The 21,915-nt window shown below is 43.1% G+C and overlaps 1 protein-coding gene and 1 long non-coding RNA gene across 2 annotated transcripts in view; one reads left to right on the top strand and one right to left on the bottom strand.

Annotated features, from left to right (window-relative positions):
- LOC139273046 (4F2 cell-surface antigen heavy chain-like) overlaps nucleotides 1–903 on the bottom strand; it is a 399,955-nt gene extending 399,052 nt beyond the window's left edge. Inside the window, exon 1 of the mRNA XM_070889347.1 lies at nucleotides 256–903. Within this exon, the coding sequence (XP_070745448.1) occupies nucleotides 256–784 (529 nt within the window). The 5' untranslated portion in view covers nucleotides 785–903. The remainder of the gene's footprint in view (nucleotides 1–255) is intronic.
- Nucleotides 855–21,915, top strand: part of LOC139273047 (uncharacterized) — a 58,970-nt gene continuing 37,909 nt past the window's right edge. Inside the window, exons 1-2 of the long non-coding RNA XR_011595002.1 lie at nucleotides 855–1,147; nucleotides 17,899–18,170. This is a non-coding gene — a long non-coding RNA (uncharacterized lncRNA). The remainder of the gene's footprint in view (nucleotides 1,148–17,898; nucleotides 18,171–21,915) is intronic.

The following is a 21,915-nucleotide window of genomic DNA, read 5'->3' as shown; positions in this document are numbered from 1 at the left end:
CATTGTTAAATCATCGGAGACTAACGCCACTTCTGACCTTATGATGGAGCAGCTGAAGATGTTTGGGCGTAGGACACTGCCCTGAGGAACTCCCGCAGCGATATCCTGTAGCTGAGAGAATTGGCCTCCAAGGACCGTTAATGTGGTTAAACATGACAAGCAGGGGTGGCGTAAAAACACAAAAACAGGAAATGCAAGTAATGACAACTTTAAGGGTCTATATAAGATATGAGTATTATGTACAGATGTTTATACCAAGCAGGTCTCCGACTCCATCCCCGTTGGTATCAAGGTAGGATCGGACGGCAATGCGATACATCGGTCCCTTATGCCACCATCTCAGTTTAGGGATAGGTTTACACCCGGGGCTCTTTAGGATGATTATCACGGCCGCCGTCAGGAAGCCTATCCAAATGAACCAAAACAGAGTGATGGAGCACCGTCTGGCCCACTTCCATTTGGGCCCGGTCGCCATCTGCAGCTGTGTCTTGATCAGTGGCTTGAACATCGGTTTGGTCGAGAATCGGGAGGCATCAATGTGACTCAGATGAGCCATCGCCGAAGCAAGTCCGTGGGCTGAAGAAAACAATCTGATGCGTTTGGTCTTGTGTTTGCGTTTGGGCGTGGGCTTACTGTGGCGCGCCTGGGGGGCGTTGGGAGTCGGCATCTTAAGGATAATCTCATTCTCATCCCTATCGGCAACGGGTGGAAGCGGGAGTACGCTTCCATCTTTCTGTAAACGTTCAGGCACTTCATTTTTCACGTCTGACGTATGGTGCTCCATGTTAGTTGCTCTCCGGCGAAGCAGAAGACCCTCGAACGCCTCGCTTTAACGGACGGCGGTTTAAATCCGCGCGCGGTGTCAACCGCCCGATCTCTCGCGCTCGCTTTTCCCGCTCATTCCTCTCCCAGTTTGAATTTCGACCCCACGCGCATGCGTCCCTCCGCTCGACGAACCTTTGAACAAACTCCGCCTCGAGGATTTTTAGTCGCTCATCGGAGAAGATTTTACCCAAGTCCCATGTTTGTTTTTCGTAATGTGAGTTTTTATATTAAGAGCACGGAAGATATTCCCAAGGATCTGCGGCTACCTGACCTTTGACACAGAACTTCCGCAAGGTTAGGGTAAATCGGTCGGGAGAGCGAGGTAATCCAAGAGAAGTTCACATAACTGAGATACTGGTAATATTTATCCCAATTATAGAATATAAAGATTACTTATTTAAACATTCAACACAAGAGTAGAGGCAAAAAAGGAGCTGAAACCGAACTCCTAAACAAAATAAATACGTAGAACACGACAATGGGTCAAAGAAGGGTTTTAGTTATCACGTTCGAACTTGTTTGGTTAAATCGTCTTTTCCTGTCCCTCCTTCCAGGGTACTGACATGTAGGCGGATATTCTCAATTCTTCCACTGGCTCTTTTGTAGTACTTGCACTACTTCTGTTCCTTTTTTGATTGACGATTCTTCCCAACTTGAATAAAGGGAAAATATAAACCGGGCTCGAGGCAAAAATTCTAGAGACTCGCTTGTGGATTTAGGCGGTGGGTTGCTGCTTTACATTATCCCCTGCCGCAGCGGTTAATCAGAATATTTACATTATCGGTTTAAACTGTTACCAGTCATGGTGACAGAGACTGTAATTCCCGTATTGGACTGTTGAGTCACTTAAGAACTCACTTTTATAGAGTAAAAGCAAGTCTTCCTCGATTTTGAGGAACTGCCTATGATCATAACGACTTACATAAAATGGTGTACTATAAAACACCACATGATGTTATATCGCACTTTTACTTAAAAACTTGTTGCAAGTTTAATCCCTAAAATTAAAAGATGTGCTATAGGGAAATAGCTAGAGTTAAATGAAAGCTATCTTTCCATACCCAGATACAGAAAGATCAGAAACAAACGGTTTATAAGACCAACGCAGCATGCTTAATCTGGAACTACAGGATCCGCAGATTTGCTTTGGGTGCTAATTCCATTAAGATCAAAGGTATCGAAGTTCAAAAAGCAGACGTGTGAATAACTGACCATCAAAATATGTTACACAATTCATGGATAGCTGACCGTTCGGATATTAGAGGATTGTGGGCTGTAAATGCGCACAGGCTTTAATCATAGTAAAAGATGTAAAACTTCTTGGGGGAGGGAGAAGGGGAAATTGCTCCCAGTGTCTGTCCCCTTTTAACAAAAAAATCACCACTAACCAGTACATAGTTCTCAAGGTATTTTAGGACTGGTTAAATGTTCAGAGTACCAGAAACTTATATGCCACTCTAATTTCCTTGCCAATCTTCTACATGCATACACCTACTAATGTACACGGGCAAATTCTGATATCGCCAATTCATATTGAGCATCTGAAGCATAACTTTCATAAGCTGCTTAATTAAATGTTCACAAAGGGTATCCCACACCCAATGGAGGAGACAAGATACAGTTGTAACTAAATATCAACTGGGGGGGGGGGGGGAAGAGAGAGAGAGAGAGGGGGAAGAGAGGTAATTCAGGGAAGACGGATCATGATCTTACAACCCCCTACAAGGGACATTGTTGGAATGGATGATATCCAGAAGTCTCGACACTGTCATTATTCACTTCACACCCAATAAACCTGTTAACAATCCGTACACAATGCCTGCTCCATCTATGGGGGGGGGGGGGGGGGCAGAGAATGCAGTTGCACTGGGGTAAGGTAGTTGGGCTGGGGGAGGTATCCACTTGGACTGGAATAAGGCAGTTTGGCTGGGGGAAGCATGCACTTGGACTGGGGTAAGGCACTTTGGCTGGCCCTTGCTGTCTTCTGTGGAGCTCCATCTATCGCTATGTGGGAAATGAGGGACGCTTCCAGTGTCCCTGACTACTATGTGTGCAGGAAGTGTGTCCAGCTGCAGCTCCCGACATTGCGGCACAGGAGCTGCGCATGGATTCACTCTGGAGCATCCGCAATGTTGAGGATGTCGTGAATAGCACGTTTAGTGAGTTGGTCACTCCGCAGGTAAAGGTTACATAGGCAGATAGGGAATGGGTGACCATCAGGCAGAGCAATGAAAGGAAGGTAATGCAGGGGTCCTCTGCAGTCTTCTCCCTCCAAAAGAGATACACCGTTTTGGGTACTATTGTGGGAGATGACTCATTAGGGGAAGGCAGCAGCAGCCGCCGCCGCCAAGTTCATGGCACCATGGGTGGCTTTGCTGCACAGGAGGGCAGGAACAAGAGTGGGAGAGCTATAGTGGTAGGGGATTCTATTGTAAGGGGAATACATAGGCAGTTCTGCGGCCGCAATCGAGACTCTAGAATGGTATGTCGCCTCCCTGGTGCAAGGATGTCTCGGAGCGGCTGCAGGGCATTCTGGAGGGGGAGGGTGAACAGCCAGTTGTTGTGGTGCATAAATAGGGAAAAACAGGATGAGGTCCTACAAGCTGAATTTAGGGAGCTAGGAATTAAATTAAAAAGTATGACCTCAAAAAGGTAGTAATCTCAGGATTGCTACCAGTGCTAGTCAAGAGTAGAAATTGCAGGATAGTGCAGAATAAATACGTGGCTTGAGGAATGGTGCAAGAGGGAGGGATTCAAATTCCTGGGACATTGGAACCAGTTCTGGGGGAGGTGGGACTAGTACAAACTGGACGGTCTGCACCTGGGCAGGACCGGAACGGAGGTCCTAGGGGGAGTGTTTGCTAGTGCTGTTGGGGAGGGTTTAAACTAATATGGCAGGGGGATGGGAATCTAAGCAGGGAGACAGAGGGAAGTAAAATGGGGAAGCAGCAAAAGGTTGAAACGAGATAAGGAAAAGTAGAGGTCAGAGAAATCAAAAACATAATTCTAAAAAGGACAAAGTGTTTAAAAAAAAAAACAAGTCTGAAGGCTCTGTGTCTCAATGCGTGGAGCATTCGTAATAAGCTGGATGAATTAACTGCGCAGATAGCTGTTAACGGATGTGATGTAATTGGGATTACAGAGACGTGGCTTCAGGGTGACCAAGGCTGGGAACATCCAGGGGTATTCAATATTTAGGAAGGATAGACAGAAAGGAAAAAGGAGGTGGGGTAGCATTGCTGGTTAAAGAGGAGATTAACACAATAGTAAGGAAGGACATTAGCTTGGACGATGTGGAATCTGTCTGGGTAGAGTTGCGGAACAGCAAAGGGCAGAAAACCTTAGTGGGAGTTGTGTACAGACCACCAAACAGTAGTAGTGAGATTGGGGATGGCATCAAACATGGATGCATGCAAAAAAGGTACAGCAGTTATCATGGGCGACTTTAATCTACATATAGATTGGGCTAACCAAACTGGTAACAATACGGTGGAGGAGGATTTCCTGGTGTGCATAAGGGATGGTTTTCTAGACCAATATGTCAAGGAACAAACTAGAGAGCTGGCCATCCTAGACTGGGTGTTGTGTAACGAGAGAGAATTAATTACCAATCCTGTTGTGTGAGGCCCTTTGGGGAAGAGTGACCATAATATGGTAGAATTCTTCATTAAGATGGAGAGTGACAGTTAATTCAGAGACAAGGGTCCTGAACTTAAAGAAAGGTAACTTCGATGGTATGAGACATGAATTGGCTAGGATAGACTGGCAAATTATACTTAAAGGGTTGACGGTGGATAGGCAATGGCAGACATTTAAAGATCACATGGATGAACTTCAATGATTGTACATCCCTGTCTGGTGTAAAAATAAAACAGGGAAGGTGACTCAACCGTGGCTAACAAGGGAAATTAGGGATAGTGTTAAATCCAAGGAAGAAGCATATAAATTGGCCAGAAAAAGCAGCAAACCTGAGGACTGGGAGAAATTTAGAATTCAACAGAGGAGGACAAAGGGTTTAATTAGGAGGGGGGAAATAGAGTATGAGAGTAAGCTTGCAGGGAACATAAAAACTGACTGCAAAAGCTTCCACAGATATATGAAGAGAAAAAGATTAGTGAAGACAAACATAGGGCCCTTGCAGTCAGATTCAGGTGAATTTATAATGGGGAACAAAGAAATGGCCGACCAATTGAACAAATACTTTGGTTCTGTCTTCACTAAGGAAGACACCAATAACCTTCTGGAAATACTAGGGGACTGAGGGTCTAGCAAAAAAGGAGGAACTGAAGGAAATCCTTAAATCCTTATTAGTCAGGAAATTGTGTTATGAAAATTGATGGGATTGAAGGCCGATAAATCCCCAGGGTCTGATAGTCTGTATCCCAGAGTACTTAAGGAAGTGGCCCTAGAAATAGTGCATGTATTGGTGGTCATTTTCCAACATTCTATAGACTCTGGATCAGTTCGTATGGATTGGAGGGTAGCTAATGTAACCCCACTTTTAAAAAAAAAGGAGGGAGAGAGAAAACAGGGAATTATTGACCGGTTAGCCTGACATCGGTAGTGGGGAAAATGTTGGAATCAATTATTAAAGATGTAAAGCAGCGCACTTGGAAAGCAGTGACAGGATCGGTCCAAGTCAGCATGGATTTATGAAAGGGAAATCATGCTTGACAAATCTTCTAGAATCTTTTGAGGATGTAACTAGTAGAGTGGACAAGGGAGAACCAGTGAATGTGGTGTATTTGGACTTTCAAAAGGCTTTTGACTAGGTCCCACACAAGAGATTAGTGTCCAATATTAAAGCACATGGTATTGGGGGTAATGTATTGACGTGGATAGAGAACTGGTTGGTAAACAGGAAGCAAAGAGTAGGAATAAACTGGTCCTTTTCAGAATGGCAGGCAGTGACTAGTGGGGTACCGCACGGTTCAGCTATTTATAATATACATTAATGATTTAGATGAAGGAATTGAATGTAATATCTCCAAGTTTGCAGATGACACTAAGCTGGGTGGCAGTGTGAGCTGTGAGGAGGATGCTAAGAGGCTGCAGGGTGACTTGGACAGGTTAGGTGAGTGGGCAAATGTATGGCAGATGCAGTATAATGTAGATAAATGAGAGGTTATCCACTTTGGAGGCAAAAACAGGAAGGCAGAATATTACCTGAATGGTGACAGATCAGGAAAAGGGGAGGTGCAATGAGACCTGGGTGTCATGGTACATCAGTCATTGAAAGTTGGCATGCAGGTACAGCAGGCGGTGAAGGCAAATGGCATGTTGGCCTTCATAGCGAGAGGATTTGAGTATCGGAGCAGGGAGGTCTTACTGCAGTTGTGCAGGGCCTTGGTGAGGCCACACCTTGAATAGTGTGTTCAGTTTTGGTCTGCTAATCTGACGAAGGACATTGTTGCTATTGAGGGAGTGCAGCGAAGGTTCACCAGACTGATTCCCGGGATGGCAAGACTGACATATGAAGGATCGACTAGGCTTATATTCACTGGAATTTAGATGAATGAGAGGGGATCTCATAGAAACATAAATTTCTGACGGGATTGGACAGGTTAGATGCATGGGGAAGTCCAGAACCAGAGGTCACAGTCTAAGGATAAGGGATAAGCCATTTAGGACCGAGATGAGGAGAATTGTGAACCTGTGGAATTCTCTACCACAGAAAGTTGTTGAGGCCAGTTCGTTAAGATATATTCAGAAGGGAGTTAGATGTGGCCCTTACGGCTAAAGGGATCAAGGGGTATGGAGAGAAAGCAGGAATGGAGTACTGAAGTTGCATGATCAGCCATGATCATATTGAATGGTGGTGCAAGCTCGAATGGCCTACTCCTGCACCTATTTTCTATGCTTCAGGAAGTCAAAGTCGATTGAGTTATAATTTGCCAAGTCAGTGAGACCTTGGGATGGGCAGTTTCAGTTACACATTCCAGTGAAACTTCAGGGTGTGGCTTATCCTCCAAGGGGATCAATCATAGACAAAGGGTGGAGCATGGTGGCCATTTTGGCAGTACAAATAAGTATGTTCATATAAGAAAGCAAATGGTATGTTTGCCTTTATTACTAGTCAATTTGAGTAAATAGTAGATGTCTTACTGCAATTTTATAGGGCACTGGTTAGACCAAACCTGGAGTATTGTGTACAGTTTTGGCCTCTTTACTATATACTTGCCATAGAGTGAGTGTAACGAAGGTTCGTTCAACAGACTGATTGCTGAGATGGGGGGATTGTCCCATAAGGAGATTGAGTAGACTAGGCCCATATTCTCTAGAGTTTAGAGGAATGAGAGATGATCTCTGAAACATGCAACATTCTTTCAGGGCTTGGCAAGGTAGATGCAGGGAGTTCATTTCCCCTGGCTGGGGAGTCTAGGACCAGGGGTCACAGTCTCAGAATAAGAGGTTGGCCAATTAGGACGGAGATGAGGAGAAATTTCTTCACGCAGTGGTTGGTGAATCTTTGGAATTCTGTACCCCAGAGGGCTGTGGAGACTCAGTCGTTGAGTATATTCAAGACAGAGATCAGTAAATTTTTGGTTATTAAGGGAATCGATGGATTTGGGGATAGTGCAGGAAAGTAGAGTTACAGTAGAAGATCAGCCATGATCTCATTGAATGGTCGAGTAGGCTTGAGGGGTTGGATGGCCTACTTCTGCTCCTAATTCTTAATATCTTATACCTGAAAGAGTAGGCATCAGGACTGGGCTAAATACTCCCTGTAACTGATGAGCTTATTGCAACACAGAATTTACAGCACAGAAACAGACCATTCAACCCAACTGCTGCGTGCCAGTGTTTCATGCCCCACACAAGCCTCCTCCCACCCTACTTCATCTAAATCCTATCACCATATCCTTCTATCCCTTTCTCCTTTATGTACTTATCTAGCTTCCCCTTAAATACATCTATGCTATTTGTCTCTACTCCTTCTTGAGGTCGCAAGTTCCACATTCTAACCGCTCTCTGGGTAAGGTAGTTTCTCCTGAATTCTTTATTGGATTTATTAGTGTTTATCTAATATTTTTGACCCCTAGTTTTGGAGACCCCACAACATAATGTATTAGTTGATTAACAACCTGTACAACATGCAAGACCCAACTTTGGAATCATAATTTTGCATACAAGTCCTGATGCTCAGCACAAAGGAAAGTCACTTACCTGAAGAGCAACAGGAAAGGGAGGAGGAATAAATGCAGGTCACTACATGTTTTATAGTTGTTGGTCAGAGCTGGATTGGCTGACTCCTGGTTGCAAAATGGTAGAAGAACCCAAAAGAGCTTGGCAGTGATGGAGCTAAAAGATGTATTCTTCATTTGTAGTGTTGGAGAGTGTATTTGCATCCCTGAATTCTCATGAGAATTGCTTAACTCTGGCTGTGAAGGACTGCTTTCAAGAGATTCACAACTATTATATATCACTGAGGAGAGATGAAACAGTAAAGGACTCATAAATTCACCTTGTAAAACTCAGTACAATTGAAGCACAACCACAGTATCAAGTTTTCACAGGCCATGCTGCTACTGGGCAGTTTGCACTGCACGGCTGCATGAAGCAAAAACAATTTTCAAATGGCAACTCCTTCAACACTTTACCTGTGGGAAGGTGGCGATAGCTGAATAGGGCGTGGAACTTTCTGCAGGTAATAGGATTCACTCAAATGCAAGGTGTCAGATACTACCCTTGTGGGTAAAGTTGCCCCCTATTGTCTACATGCAAAGAAACGGTTTGCACTTCTAGAAATATTATGAACATTGATGGCCATTATTTGAGCATCCATGATGAACACATTTTTGAAAATAGAAACAACATTTGGACAGGAGGGTGAGGGGGAAAGAGCACAAGTGTCTCAGGAGACTAGGGCCAACTTCTACATCCATAGCTGTTGACCTCACTAACACAAGGCTGGAAGCTTGAGTATCTGTTTGCTATCCCACATCCACATGCAAGAGAAAAAAGTATGTCATTCAGCTTTGGCATAATGAAAGAGTTTGTACACAAAAAGGCAGTTGTGTACAATGCTTTAAATGTTACCTCCGAGGGGGTGTGGAGTTCCAAACATGGGTTTGCAGCATGCTTGATGAGTGTCAAAAAAAAGTGTGGCAACAGAAAATGCTTAGTTTTTCTTTCTACCACCAGTGAACTTCTTTATTTACAGCCAGATGGGTGGCTATATTGATATAGAACTAGCAGTAGCCTATTCAGCCTCCTCTAGCCTGTTCCACAATTAAATTAGATCATTGCTGATCTGTACCTCAAATCCATTGACCCACCTTTGCTCCATATTCTTTGGCCCCTCTTGCCCAACAAATATCTACGGTCTCACTCTTGAAAGTTTTAATTGGCCTAGCATCCACAGCTTTATGAGGGAGAATTTTCCAGATTTCCAGTAACCTTCATGTGAAAAAGTGCTCGCCGATTTCACTCTTAAAATGAACTGGCCCTAATTACATTTCGCCACCAGAGGAAATTAAAACAAAAAAATTATTTGTATTTATATAGCACCTTTCACAACCTCAGGACATCCCAAAGCACTTTACATCCAACTATATTGAAGTGTACTTTAAGCACTTTGGGACACGTTAAAGGCGCTATGAAAATATAAGTTGTTGTTGTAGTCACAGATGTAACATAAGAAATAGTTTATCTGTATTTACTCTATTGAATCCCTTTATCATTTTAAAGAATTCACCCCGTAAAGGTCAAAACTCAAGGGAATGCAAACCAAGTTTATGCAGCCTGTCCCTATAATTTAACAATTTAAGCTGTGATATAATTCTGTTGAGTCCTCTAACCACCCCCTCCACCTCCTCCAAGGTCAATATATATTTTCTGAGGTTTGGTGCCAAAAATTTAACACAATACTTTATTTTAAAAAAAGGGTGGGGGGCTAACAAATCTAGAGCCCCCTGGATGTCAAAGGACATGCAGGGTAAAATAAAGAAAAAAAGGGAAACTTATGACAGATACCATAAACTCAAAACTGCAGAGACTCCAGGAGTACAAGAAGTGCAGGGGTGCAATTAAAAAATATATGAGGAAAGCAAAGAGAGCATGAAAGAATGTTGGCAAGTAAAATCAGGGAAAACCCAAAGATGTTTTATAAATATATTAAGAGCAAGAGGATAACTAGAGAAAGAGTGGGGCCTATTAGAGACCATAAAGGAAATCTGTGCATGGAGGCAGAAGACGTGGGCATGATTCTTAATGAATACTTTGCATCTGTTTTCTGAAAAGAGAGGGGTGATGCAGACTTTGGAATGAGGGAGGAGGAGTGTGAAATATTAGATGAGATAGTGAGAGAGGAAGTATTAAGGGGTTTAGCAGCTTTGAAAGTGGATAAATCCCCAAGCCCAGATGAAATGTACCCAGGCTGTTAAGAGAAGCAAAAGAGCAAAATGCAGAGGCTCTGACCTCATTTTCTAGTCCTCTCTGAATACAGATGTGGTGCTAGAGGACTGCTAATGTTGTACCTTTGTTTAAAAAAGGGAGAAAAGGATAGGCCAAGTAATTACAGGTCAGTCAGCCTAACCTCAGGGGTGGGAAAATTATTGGAAAAATCCTGAGGGACAGGATAAATCTTAATTTGGAAAGACATGGATCAATCAAGGAGAGTCAGCATGGATTTGTTAAGGGAAGGTCCTATCTGACTAACTTGATTGAATTTTTCGGGGAGTTAAGCAAGAGGGTCGATGAGGGCCGTGCGTATGTCGTGTATATGGGTTTTAGCAAAGCTTTTGATAAGGTCCCGCAAGATCCTGCAAATCCCCTGGGATGACAGACGCACCAACGTTAGCGTCCACGATAAGGCCAACATCCCCAGCATTGAAGCACTGACCACACTTGATCAGCTCCGCTGGGCAGGTCACACTGTTCACATGCCAGACACGAGACTCCCAAAGCAACCGCTCTACTCAGAACTCTTTCACGGAAAACGAGCCAAAGGTGGGCAGAGGAAACGTTACAAGGACACCCTCAAAGCCTCCTTGATAAAGTGCAACATCCCCACTGACACCTGGGAGTCCATGGCCAAAGATCACCGTAAGTGGAGTGAAGTGCATCCAGAGGAAAGGCGCTGAGCACCTGGAGTCTCATCGCCGAGAGCATGCAGAAATCAAGTGCAGGCAGTGGAAAGAGCGTGCGGCAAACCAGTCCCACCCACCCTTTCCCTCAATGACTATCTGTCCCACCTGTGACAGGGACTGTGGTTCTCGTATTGGACTATTCAGCCACCTAGGAACTCATTTTTAGAGTGGAAGCAAGTCTTCCACGATTCCGAGGGACTGCATTTGATAATGATGACATGGCAGACTGGTCATTAAAGTAAAAGCCCATGGGATCCAGGGCAAAGTGGCAAGTTGGATTCAAAATTGGCTCAGAGGCAGGAAGCAAATGGTAATGGTTGATGGGGGTTTTTGTGACTGGAAGGCTGTACCATTGGGATTCCACAGGGCTCATTGCTGGGTCCCTTGCCTTTTGAGGTTGGGGATAGCATCAAACAAGAAATTAGGGATGCGTGCAACAAAGGTACAGCAGTTTTCATATAGATTGGGTTAACCAAACTGGTAGCAATACGATGGAGAAGGATTTCCTGGCGTGTATTAGGGATGGTTTTCTGGACCAATATGTCGAGGAACCAACTAGAAGGCTGGCCATCCTAGACTGGGTGATGTGCAATGAGGAAGGACGAATTAGCAATCTTGTTGTGCAAGGCCCCTTGGGGAAGAGTGACCATAATATGGTAGAATTCCTTATTAAGATGGAGAGTGACAGTTATTTCAGAGACTAGGGTCCTGAACTTAAGGAAAGGTAACTTCGATGGTATGAGACGTGAATTGGCTAGAATAGACTGGCAAATGATACTTAGAGGGTTGACGGTGGATAGGTAATGGCAAATATTTAAAGATCACATGGATGAACTTCCAACAATTGTACATCCCTGTCTGGAGTAAAAATAAAACGGGGAAGGTGGCTCAACTGTGGCTAACAAGGGAAATTAAGGATAGTGTTAAAGCCAAGGAAGTGGCATATAAATTGGCCAGAAAAAGCAGCAAACCTGAGGACTGGAAGAAACTTAGAATTCAGCAAAGGAGGACAAAGGGTTTAATTAGGAGGGGGAAAATAAAAGAGTATGAGAGGAAGCTTGCCGGGAACATAAAAACTGACTGCAAAAGCTTCTAGATATGTTAAGAGAAAAAAATTAGTGAAGACAAGCTAGGTCCCTTGCAGTCAGATTCAGGTGAATTTATAATGGGGAAGAAAGAAATGGCAGATCAGTTGAACAAATACTTTGGTTGTTTTCACGAAGGAAGACACAAATAACCTTCCGGAAGTACTAGGGGACCGAGGATCTAGTGAGAAGGAGGAACTGAAGGATATCCTTATTAGGCGGGAAATTGTGAGAGGGAAGTTGATGGGATTGAAGGCCAATAAATCCCCGGGTCTGATAGTCTGCATCCCATTAGGAAGTGGCCCTGGAAATAATGGATGCATTGGTGATCATTTTCCAACAGTCTATCGACTCTGGATCAGTTCATATGGACTGGAGGATAGCTAATGTAACACCACTTTTTAAAAAAGGGAGAGAGAAAATGGGTAATTATAGACCAGTTAGCCTGACATCAGTTGCGGGGAAAATGTTGGAATCAATTATTAAAGATGAAATAACAGCGCATTTGGAAAGCACCGACTGGATCGGTCCAAGTCAACATGGATTTATGAAAGGGAAATCATGCTCGACAAATCTTCTGGAATTCTTTGAGGATGTAACTTGTAGAGTGGACAAGGGAGAACCAGTGGATGTGGTGTATTTGGACTTTCAAAAAGCTTTTGACAAGGTCCCACACAAGAGATTGGTTTGCAAAATTAAAGCACATGGTATTGGGGGTAATATACTGACGTGGATAGAGAACTGGTTGGCAGACAGGAAGCAGAGAGTCGGGATAAGCGGGTCCTTTTCGGAATGGCAGGCAGTGACTAGTGGGGTGCCATAGGGCTCAGTGCAGGGACCCCAGCTATTTACAATATACATTAATGATTTCGATGAAGGAATTGTGTGTAATATCTCCAAGTTTGCAGATGATACTAAACTGGGTAGCAGTGCGAGTTGTGAGGAGGATGTTAAGAGGCTGCAGGGTGACTTGGACAGGTTCGGTGAGTGGGAAAATGCATGGCAGATGCACTATAATGTGGATAAATGTGAGGTTATCCACTTTGGGGGCAAAAACACAAAGGCAGAATATTATCTGAATGGCGGCAGATTAGGAAAAGGGGAGGTGCAACGAGACCTGGGTGTCATGGTACGTCAGTCATTGAAAGTTGGCATGCAGGTACAGCAGGCTGTGAAGGCGGCAAATGGTATGTTGGCCTTCATAGCTAGGGGTTTTTGAGTATAGGAGCAGGGAGGTCTTACTGCAGTTGTACAGGGCGTTGGTGAGGCCTCACCTGGAATATTGTGTTCAGTTTTGGTCTCCTAATCTGAGGAAGGACATTCTTGCTATTGAGGGAGTGCAGCAAAGATTTACCAGTCTGATTCCTGGGATGACTGGACTGACATATGAGGAGAGACTGGATCAACTGGACCTTTATTCACTGGAGTTTAGAAGGATGAGCGGAGATCTCATAGAAACATAAAATTCTGACAGGACTGGACAGGTTAGATGCAGGAAGAATGTTCCCGATGTTGGGGAAGTCCAGAACCAGGGGACACAGTGTCTTAAGGGTAAGGGGTAAGCCATTTAGGACGGAGATGAGGAGAAACCTCTTCACTCAGAGTTGTTAACCTGTGGAATTCCCTGCTGCAGAGAGTTGTTGATGCCAGTTCATTGGATATATTCAAGAGGGAGTTAGATATGGCCCTTATGGCTAAAGGGATCAAGAGGTATGGAGAGAAAGCAGGAAAGGGGTACTGAGGTGAATGATCAGCCATGATCTCATTAAATGGTGGTGCAGGCTCGAAGGGCCGAATGGCCTACTCCTGCACCTATTTTCTATATCAATGACTTGGACTTGAATGTTGGGGGTTTGATTAAGAAGTTTGCAGATTTCACTAAAATAGACTGTGTGGTTGATAATTAAGAAGAAAGCTGCAGATTGCAGGAAGATATCAATGTACAGGTCAGGTGGCAAATGGAATTCAATCCAGCTAAGTGTGAGGTAAGGCATTTGGGGAGATCTAACAAGGCAGGGGAATACACATTAAATGGTAGGACACTGAAAAGTAGAGGAACAAAGGGACCTTGGAGTGCAGGTCCACAGATCCCTGAAGGTACCAGGCCAGGTGGATAAGGTGGTTAAGGCGGCATATGGAATACTTGCCTTTATTAGTCGAGGCATGAAATACAAGAGCAAGGAGGTTATGCTTGAACTGTACAAAACACTGGTTAGGCCGCAGCTGGATAACTGTGTGCAGTTCTGGTCACCACATTACAGGAAAAATGTGATTGCGCAGGAAAAGGTGCAGAGGAGATTTACAAGAATGTTGCCTTTTGGCTATGAGGAAATATTGGAGATGCTGGGTCCGTTTTCTTTGGAGCAGATGAGGCTGAGGGGAGACCAGCTTGAGGTGTATAAAATTATCAGAAGCTTGGATAGAGTGGATAGGAATGACCTGTTTCCCTTGGCAGAGGGGTCAACAACCAGGGGACAGAGATACGAGGGGAAATTTCTTCACCCCGAGGATGATGGGGATCTGGAATTCACTGCCTGAAAGGGTGATAGAGGCAGAAATCCTCACCACACTGACCTCAATATTATAATTTTGCTCAATTTGTTTATGTCCATGTCCCTTTGTAATTTCCTGCTCCCATCGACACAACTTATTGTGCCTCCTAACTTAGTATCATCTGCAAACTCCAAATCATTAATAAGAACATAAGAAATAGGAGCAAGAGTAGGCCATTTGGCCCCTCGAGCCTGCTCTGCCATTTAGTATCATGGCTGAACTGATCATGGACTCAGCTCCAATTCCCTGCCAGCTCCCCATAACCCTTTATTCCCATCACTCAAAAATCTGTCTATCTCCACCTTAGATATATTCAATGTCCTAGCCTCCACAGCTCTCTGGGACAGAGAATTCCACAGCTTTACAACCCTCAGGAGAAGAAATTCATTGTTTTAAATGGGCAGCCCCTTATTCTGAGACTATGTCCTCTAGTTTTAGTTTCCCCTATGAGTGGAAGAATCCTCACTGCATCCACCTTATCGAGCCCCCTCATTTTCTTATATGTTGATAAGATCGCCTCTCATTCTTCTGAAATCTAATGAGTATAGGCCCAACCTACTCAACCTATCTTCATAAGTCAACCCCCTCAACTCTGGAATCAACCTAGTGAACCTTCTCTGAACAGCCTCCAATGCAAGGATATCCTTCCTTAAATACGGAGACCAAAACTGTACGCAGTACTCTCGGTTTGGCCTCACCAATACCCTGTACAGTTGTAGCAGGACTTCTTTGTTTTTATACTCTATCCCCCTTGCAATAAAGGCTAACATTCCATTTGCGTTCCTGATTACTTGCTGAACCTGCATGCTAACTTTTTATGTTTCATGCACAAGGACCCCCAGGTCCCTCTGTATTGCAGCACTTTGCAATTTTTCTCCATTTAAATCATAATTTGCTTTTCTATTTTTTCTGGCAAAGTGGATAACCTCACATTTTCCCACATTATACTCCATCTGTCAAATTTTTGCCCACTCACTTAGCCTGTCTATATCCCTTTGCAGATTGTGTGTGTCCTCCTCACAATTTGCTTTCCCACTCATCTTTGTCTCATCAGCAAACTTGGCTACATTACACTCAGTCCCTTCATCCAAGTCATTAATTTAGATTGTAAATAGTTGAGGCCCCAGCACCAATCCCTGCGGCACCCCAGTAGTTACTGTTTGCCAACCGGAAAATGACCCATTTATCCTGACTGTTTTCTGTCAGCTAATCCTCTATCCATGCTAATATATTACCCCCAACCCAGTAACCTTTTATGTGGCACCTTGTCGAATGCCTTCTGGAATCCAAATACAACACATTGACTGGTTCCCCCTTATCCACCCTGCTCCTTACATCCTGAAAGAACTCCAGCAAATGTGTCAAACATGATTTCCCTTTCATAAAACGATGCTGGCTCTGCTTAATTGAATTATGCTTTTCCAAATGTCCCGCTACTGCTTCCTTAATAATGGGCTTCAGCATTTTCCCAATGACAGATTTTAGGCTAACTAGTCTATAGTTTCCTGCTTTCTGTCTCCCTCCTTTTTTTAAAAATAGGGGCATTACATTTGCAGTTTTCCAATCCGCTGGGACTTCCCCAGAATCCAGGGAATTTTGGTAGATTACAACCCCAATGCATCCACTATCTCTGCAGCCACTTCTTTTAAGACCCTAGGATGTAAGCCATCAGGTCCAGGGGACTTGTCCGCCTTTAGACCCATTATTTTATCGAGTACTACTTCTTTAGTGATAGCGATTCTATAGCCCCTTGATTATCCACTATTGCGATGTTTTTAGTGTCTTCGACCGTGAAGCCCGATACAAAATATTTGTTTAACGTCTCTGCCGCTTCCTTGTTCCCCATTATTAATTCCCCAGTCTCATCCTCTAGGGGACCAACATTTACTTTAGCCACTCTTTTCCCTTTTATGTACCCGTAGAAACTCTTACAATGTTTTTATATTTTGTGCTAGTTTACTTTCATAATCTATCTTCCCTCTATTATTCTTTTTAGTCGTTCTTTGCTGGCTTTTAAAAGTTTCCCAATCCTCTGGCCTCCCACTAATCTTAGCCACATTGTATGCCCTTGTTTTCAATTTGATACCATCCCTTATTTCCTTAGTTAGCCACAAATGGTTATCTCTTCTCTTAGTCTTTACTTCTCATTATGATATATTTTTGTTAAGAGTTATGAAATTATCTCCTTAAATGTCTGCCACTGCTCATCAAACGTTCCACACTTTAATCTATTTTCCCAGTCCACTTTAGCCAACTCTGCCTTCATACCTTTGTGGTCTCCTTTTGGACACTGGTTTGAGATCCAATTTTCTCACCCTCCAACTGAATTTGAAATTCAACCATGTTATGATCAGTCATTCCTAGTGGAGCCTTTACTAGAAGATAGTTTATTAATCCTGTCTCTTTACACAGTACCAGATCTAAGATGCCTGCTCCCTGGTTGGTTCCACAACGTACTGTTCAAGGAAACTCCAGGATACACTATATGAACTCTTCCTCAAGACTACCCTGGCCAATTTGCTTTGTTCAATCAGTATGAAGGTTCAAATCGCCCATGATTATTGCTGTTCCTTTTTTACAAGCCTCCAATATTTCTTATATATATTTTGAAAAACTGAGGCCCCAGTACCGATCCGATAACGTCACATCCCACCATCAGATAACTTTCCCTATATCCCACATGTCTCCTGCCTACCAATTACCAACCCATGTCACAAGGTTACCTCCAATTCTGTGTGCTTTCATTATTGCTAATCTTGTGTGAAACCATATCAGATTACTTCTCGAAATGCATTTGACAACATCCAGAGATACCCCTCTAACAACCATGCTGATGACCTCAAAACACTCACCTAGGTTCATTACAGACGTGATCTGCCCATTACAAACTCATGCCGACTCTTTGATCAGCTCATATTTGTTCAAGTGCTCAGTCAATTTGTTGCTGATAGATTCCAGTAACTTCCCCGTGATTGATGTTAAATTGACAGATCTGTAATTATCTTGTTTCTCACATCCTGCCTTCTTAAATAAATAGTGTGACATTTACAATTTTTTCATCCAAAAACACACATCCTGAATTTAGAGCTTTGGAAAATTATGGCTACCGCATCTGCAATTTCCTTATCTTTTAATACTCGGATGGGAACTAGCAGATTATGGAGATTTGTCTATCTCAAGTCACATTATTTTTATAATTACTTTTTTTTTTAAAAACACATTAAATCCACTAAGCTCCTCCCTTGATTTAATGTTAGGTATTTTGTCCTTTTTACTGTGAAAATGGATACAAAGTGCTCTTTAACACATCTTCCATTTCCTTATTGTCCATTAATCTTGTATAGGTTGAGCCTCTCTGGTGCTGCACCCTCAAGATCCGACGGTTGCCGGAACAGAGAATTTTCCAAACCACGGGAAGTCAAGCTGAGCCTAGGCTCCTGAACGCCTCTGCCACGCTCCGGCTCAGGCTGCGAAACTCGGGCCTCGCTCTCTCTCTCTCTCCGCAGCAATGAACACAGAGCCAGTAAGCGCGGGAAACTGAGACGCCACCCACGCAAAGCAGCAGTTGCGCACCGATCAGAGAGTCAGGAAGCGTGGGAAATCGATGTCGAACCACGTATGTTTCCGGACCAGAGAAGTCCAACCTGTACCTGCCTTTACTGAGCCCACATTCCTCTATACCACCCACTTTTTCTCTTAATATGTTTACAAAAATACTTGCTGTTAGCTCGTGTGTTTTTCCCATATTTCCTTTTTGCACCTCATTACTTTCTTTGCATCCTTTTGTAGCTCTCCCAGTCCACGGGATCACTTCTTTCTTGTATTTGTGCAAGTTTTGTTTTAGCTTGATACTGTCTGTTACCTCATTTGTTGACTATGATTGCTTAACTACACAAGTGAAGCCTTTGGCCTTTTTGGAAAATCAGAGGGAGCAGTGTTGCTGACGTCTCCATTGTGCCATTATAATCAATTTCTTCACTTTTGTTTCCATCACTGCTCGCCCTTTTATAGTGAGCATTGTCTCTTAAGAGCTGCTACCCCTTCAGATTTTCCAACACCCACAGTGTGTAACAGCATGCTTTGTACAAGCTTTTCTTGTAACTGTATCCTATTCAAATTAAGGCAGGGACTTCCAGCAGAAAATTCAACCAGGCCTGCCCTCTGTGCTGCAAGCCTGCACACTGGACAAACTCATTTCCCATTGTTCCCGGTTACCTGAAAATCAGGGCTATAATAAGAGTTTTCATTTATTGATCCTAGTTTGTTTGATAAAAAAGGCTTTTAAGCAACTATGAGATTCAGAATTTACTGTCACAGGCTAAAATGTGAACTTTTAAATCATCAACTGCAGACAATACAATTTGAACACAAACAAAAAATGGACTTCAGTGGGCCATGCACAGGAAGTTCAAGCACCCTGTAAGAGTAAAAGCAGCCCCCATATCCAAAAAATACAGCAGCAAAAGCTTCTAAGTATCAAAACTTCAATTTCAGTGAGGGAGGTATGCAGAGATTAAACCAGCTGGACCTGGGGGGAGGCCGCAGAGAAAGAGATAAAAGAGAAGGGACTGGGATGACATTTATTTGGCACAAGAGTCTTTGAAAGTGGAACATTCTCATTTTAAGATCACTCTTCTATGAGCAGGGACTTGATGGTTGGGATTAGTTGCTAGAATTAACCAACATCTTACCTCAATTGTTATTCTGGACAAAGATGATGTGCTGCTGTTTGACCAACTTTTGATCCATTGTGGGACTTGTTGGTCTGAGATATGTAACCTGTGGCTGTGCAAGCCCAACTGGTTCACTTCCTTCAGGGAAGGCAGCCTGCCACCTCTACCTGTTTAGGCCTACATGACATTCCAGCCTCCCATTGCATGGTTCACTCTTAATCCCCTGTGACATGACCTACCAGGCCATGCAGTTGTAAGTGTCACTCATATCCCAAGAACATTTTTTTTTTTTAAATACTACGAATTTCAGCAATATGAAAATTGGAGAAAACATCCCATTATTCGCATCAGAAGACAACTATGGCAATCTCAGACCAGTTGACTGGAGGCCATTCGGTACATCGAGTCTGCACCAGCCCAAAAATGCTATTCTGCCTAATCCCACTTTCAGCTCTTGATCCGTAGCCTTGCAGTTTACAGCACCTCAAGTGCATATCCAAGTACTTTTCAAATGTGATGAGGGTTTCTGCCTGTACCGCCCTTTCAGGCAGAGAGTTCCATACTCCCACCACCCTCTGGGTGAAAAAAGTTCTCAATTCCCCTCTAATCCTTTTACCGATTACTTCAAATCTACGTCCCTGGTTATTGACCTCTCTGCCAAGGGAAATCGGTGCTTCCTATCAACTTTATCTAGGCCCCCTCAATTTTATGCACCTCAAATAAGTCTCCCTTTAGCCTCCTCTGTTCCAAAGAAAACAACCCCAGCCTATCCAAGCTTTCCCCATAGCTAAAGTTCTCCAGTGCAGGCAACATCCTTGTAAATCTCCTCTGTACCTGTATGCCTTCTTAACCATCTTATCTACCTGTCCTGCTACCTTTAGGGATCTGTGGACATACACTCCAAGGTCCCTCTGTTCTACATTTCTCAGTATCCTACCATTTATTGTGTATTCCCTTGCCTTGTTAGCTCTCCCCAAATGTATTACCTCACACTTCTCCAGATTGAATTCCATTTGCCACTTTTCTTCCCAACTGGCCAGTCCATTGATATCTTCCTTCAGTTTACAGCTTTCTTCCTCACTTTCAACCACACGGCCAATTTTTGTATCATCTGCAAACTTCTTAATCATGCCCCCCTACATTCAAGTCTAAACCATTAATATATACCACAAAAAGCAAGGGACCTAGTACTGAGCCCAATCATAAAAACACCCATTGACCATTACCCTTTGCTTCCTGCCACTGAGGCAATTTTGGATCCAACTTGCCACTTTCTCTTGGATCCCATGGGCCTTTACTCTATTGACCAACCTGCCATGTGGGACCTTGTCAAAGGCCTTGCTAAAATCCATGTAGACTACATCTAATGCAGTACCCTCATCAAAAAATTCAATCAAATTAGTGAGATATGACCGTCCCTTAACAAATCTATGCTGACTTCCTTTGATTAATCTGTGACATTCTAAATTATGATTTATACTGTCCCTCAGCATTTTTTCTAATAATTTTCCCACCACCGAGGTTAGGCTGTCTGGCCTGTAATTACTCGGTTGATCCCTTTCTCTCTTTTTAAACAATGGTACAACGTTAGCAGTCTTCCAGTCCTCTGGCACCACGCCTGTAGCCAGAGAGGATTAGAAAATGATGGTCAGAGCCTCTGCTATTTCCTGCCTTGCCTTTCAACAGCCTGGGATACATTTCATCCGGGTCAGACTATTTATCTACTTCAATATCCTGAAATTTCTTACCCAACACCATTGTGGGAGTCCCAAGGATTGCAGTGGTTTAAGAGGCAGGCCGACCACCACGTTCACAGGGCAACTAGAGATGGGCAGGGAGAGTGCAGCCATAGCAGCATTATTCACATCGTTAACAAATTAAAAAGTTTCCTCATCTGCTGTCGACTATCTCACCAAAGTTGCCTACTACATGCATCTGTTCTTGAAAAATTAGCTAACAGCTAGTTAGTACAGATACCAAAATTACATTTTGATTAGCATATATTGATAGATCCAAGATTCCTTTTGTTCCCTCTACTTCCTAATGGTCTTCACTGTACCCTTAAAGCATTCATAGACTAAAACTGGAGATACACAAATGTGGAGCGAATGTAAATGCAGTTACTGCACAGAGCAGATCAAGATTGTAATAGGGATGACATTTAGCATCTAAACTAATTTTTGTCTGGTGAATCAAAAATCATATCTCCTTTTACCTGGGAGTGTATGTGTATAGATTTTTTGAGCAGAGAAAGACGACCGAGCTACAAAGATAGCTATATAACTAGAAAACATGTTTTCTTGGCAAGAAGGGGCAGTTTATCATTCTAAACAACACTGGATAGTAGGGAGAGTGGAAGATTTTATATTTATGATAATAGGAAATGGACCAAGAGCAAAGCCTCCTAAACTTTGTCTTCCAATTCATATGTTCATAGTTGTGTTCGGGACCCCCAGCCACACTGGTAAAAAAAAACTTGTTGATCCACCTCCTTCTCTCAAAGAAGCACAAAGGTATTGTAGATTCTAAGCCTAGCAATTCCATAAGATAAGACTGAATACAGCTAGCATGTCAGTGATAACCAGTAAAATTTAAATTACTAAAACTACAGATCATTGCACATTTGTAAGTGTTAAAACAGTTAAGATGCCAAAAACTTACCTGCATTCATTCAAAGTTACAACATTT

This window comes from Pristiophorus japonicus, chromosome 9 (genome assembly GCF_044704955.1).
Source record: "Pristiophorus japonicus isolate sPriJap1 chromosome 9, sPriJap1.hap1, whole genome shotgun sequence".
Classification (NCBI taxonomy): domain Eukaryota; kingdom Metazoa; phylum Chordata; class Chondrichthyes; family Pristiophoridae; genus Pristiophorus; species Pristiophorus japonicus.
The sequence above is the reverse complement of the archived record's forward strand: the minus strand, read 5'-3'. Positions and strand labels throughout refer to the sequence as shown.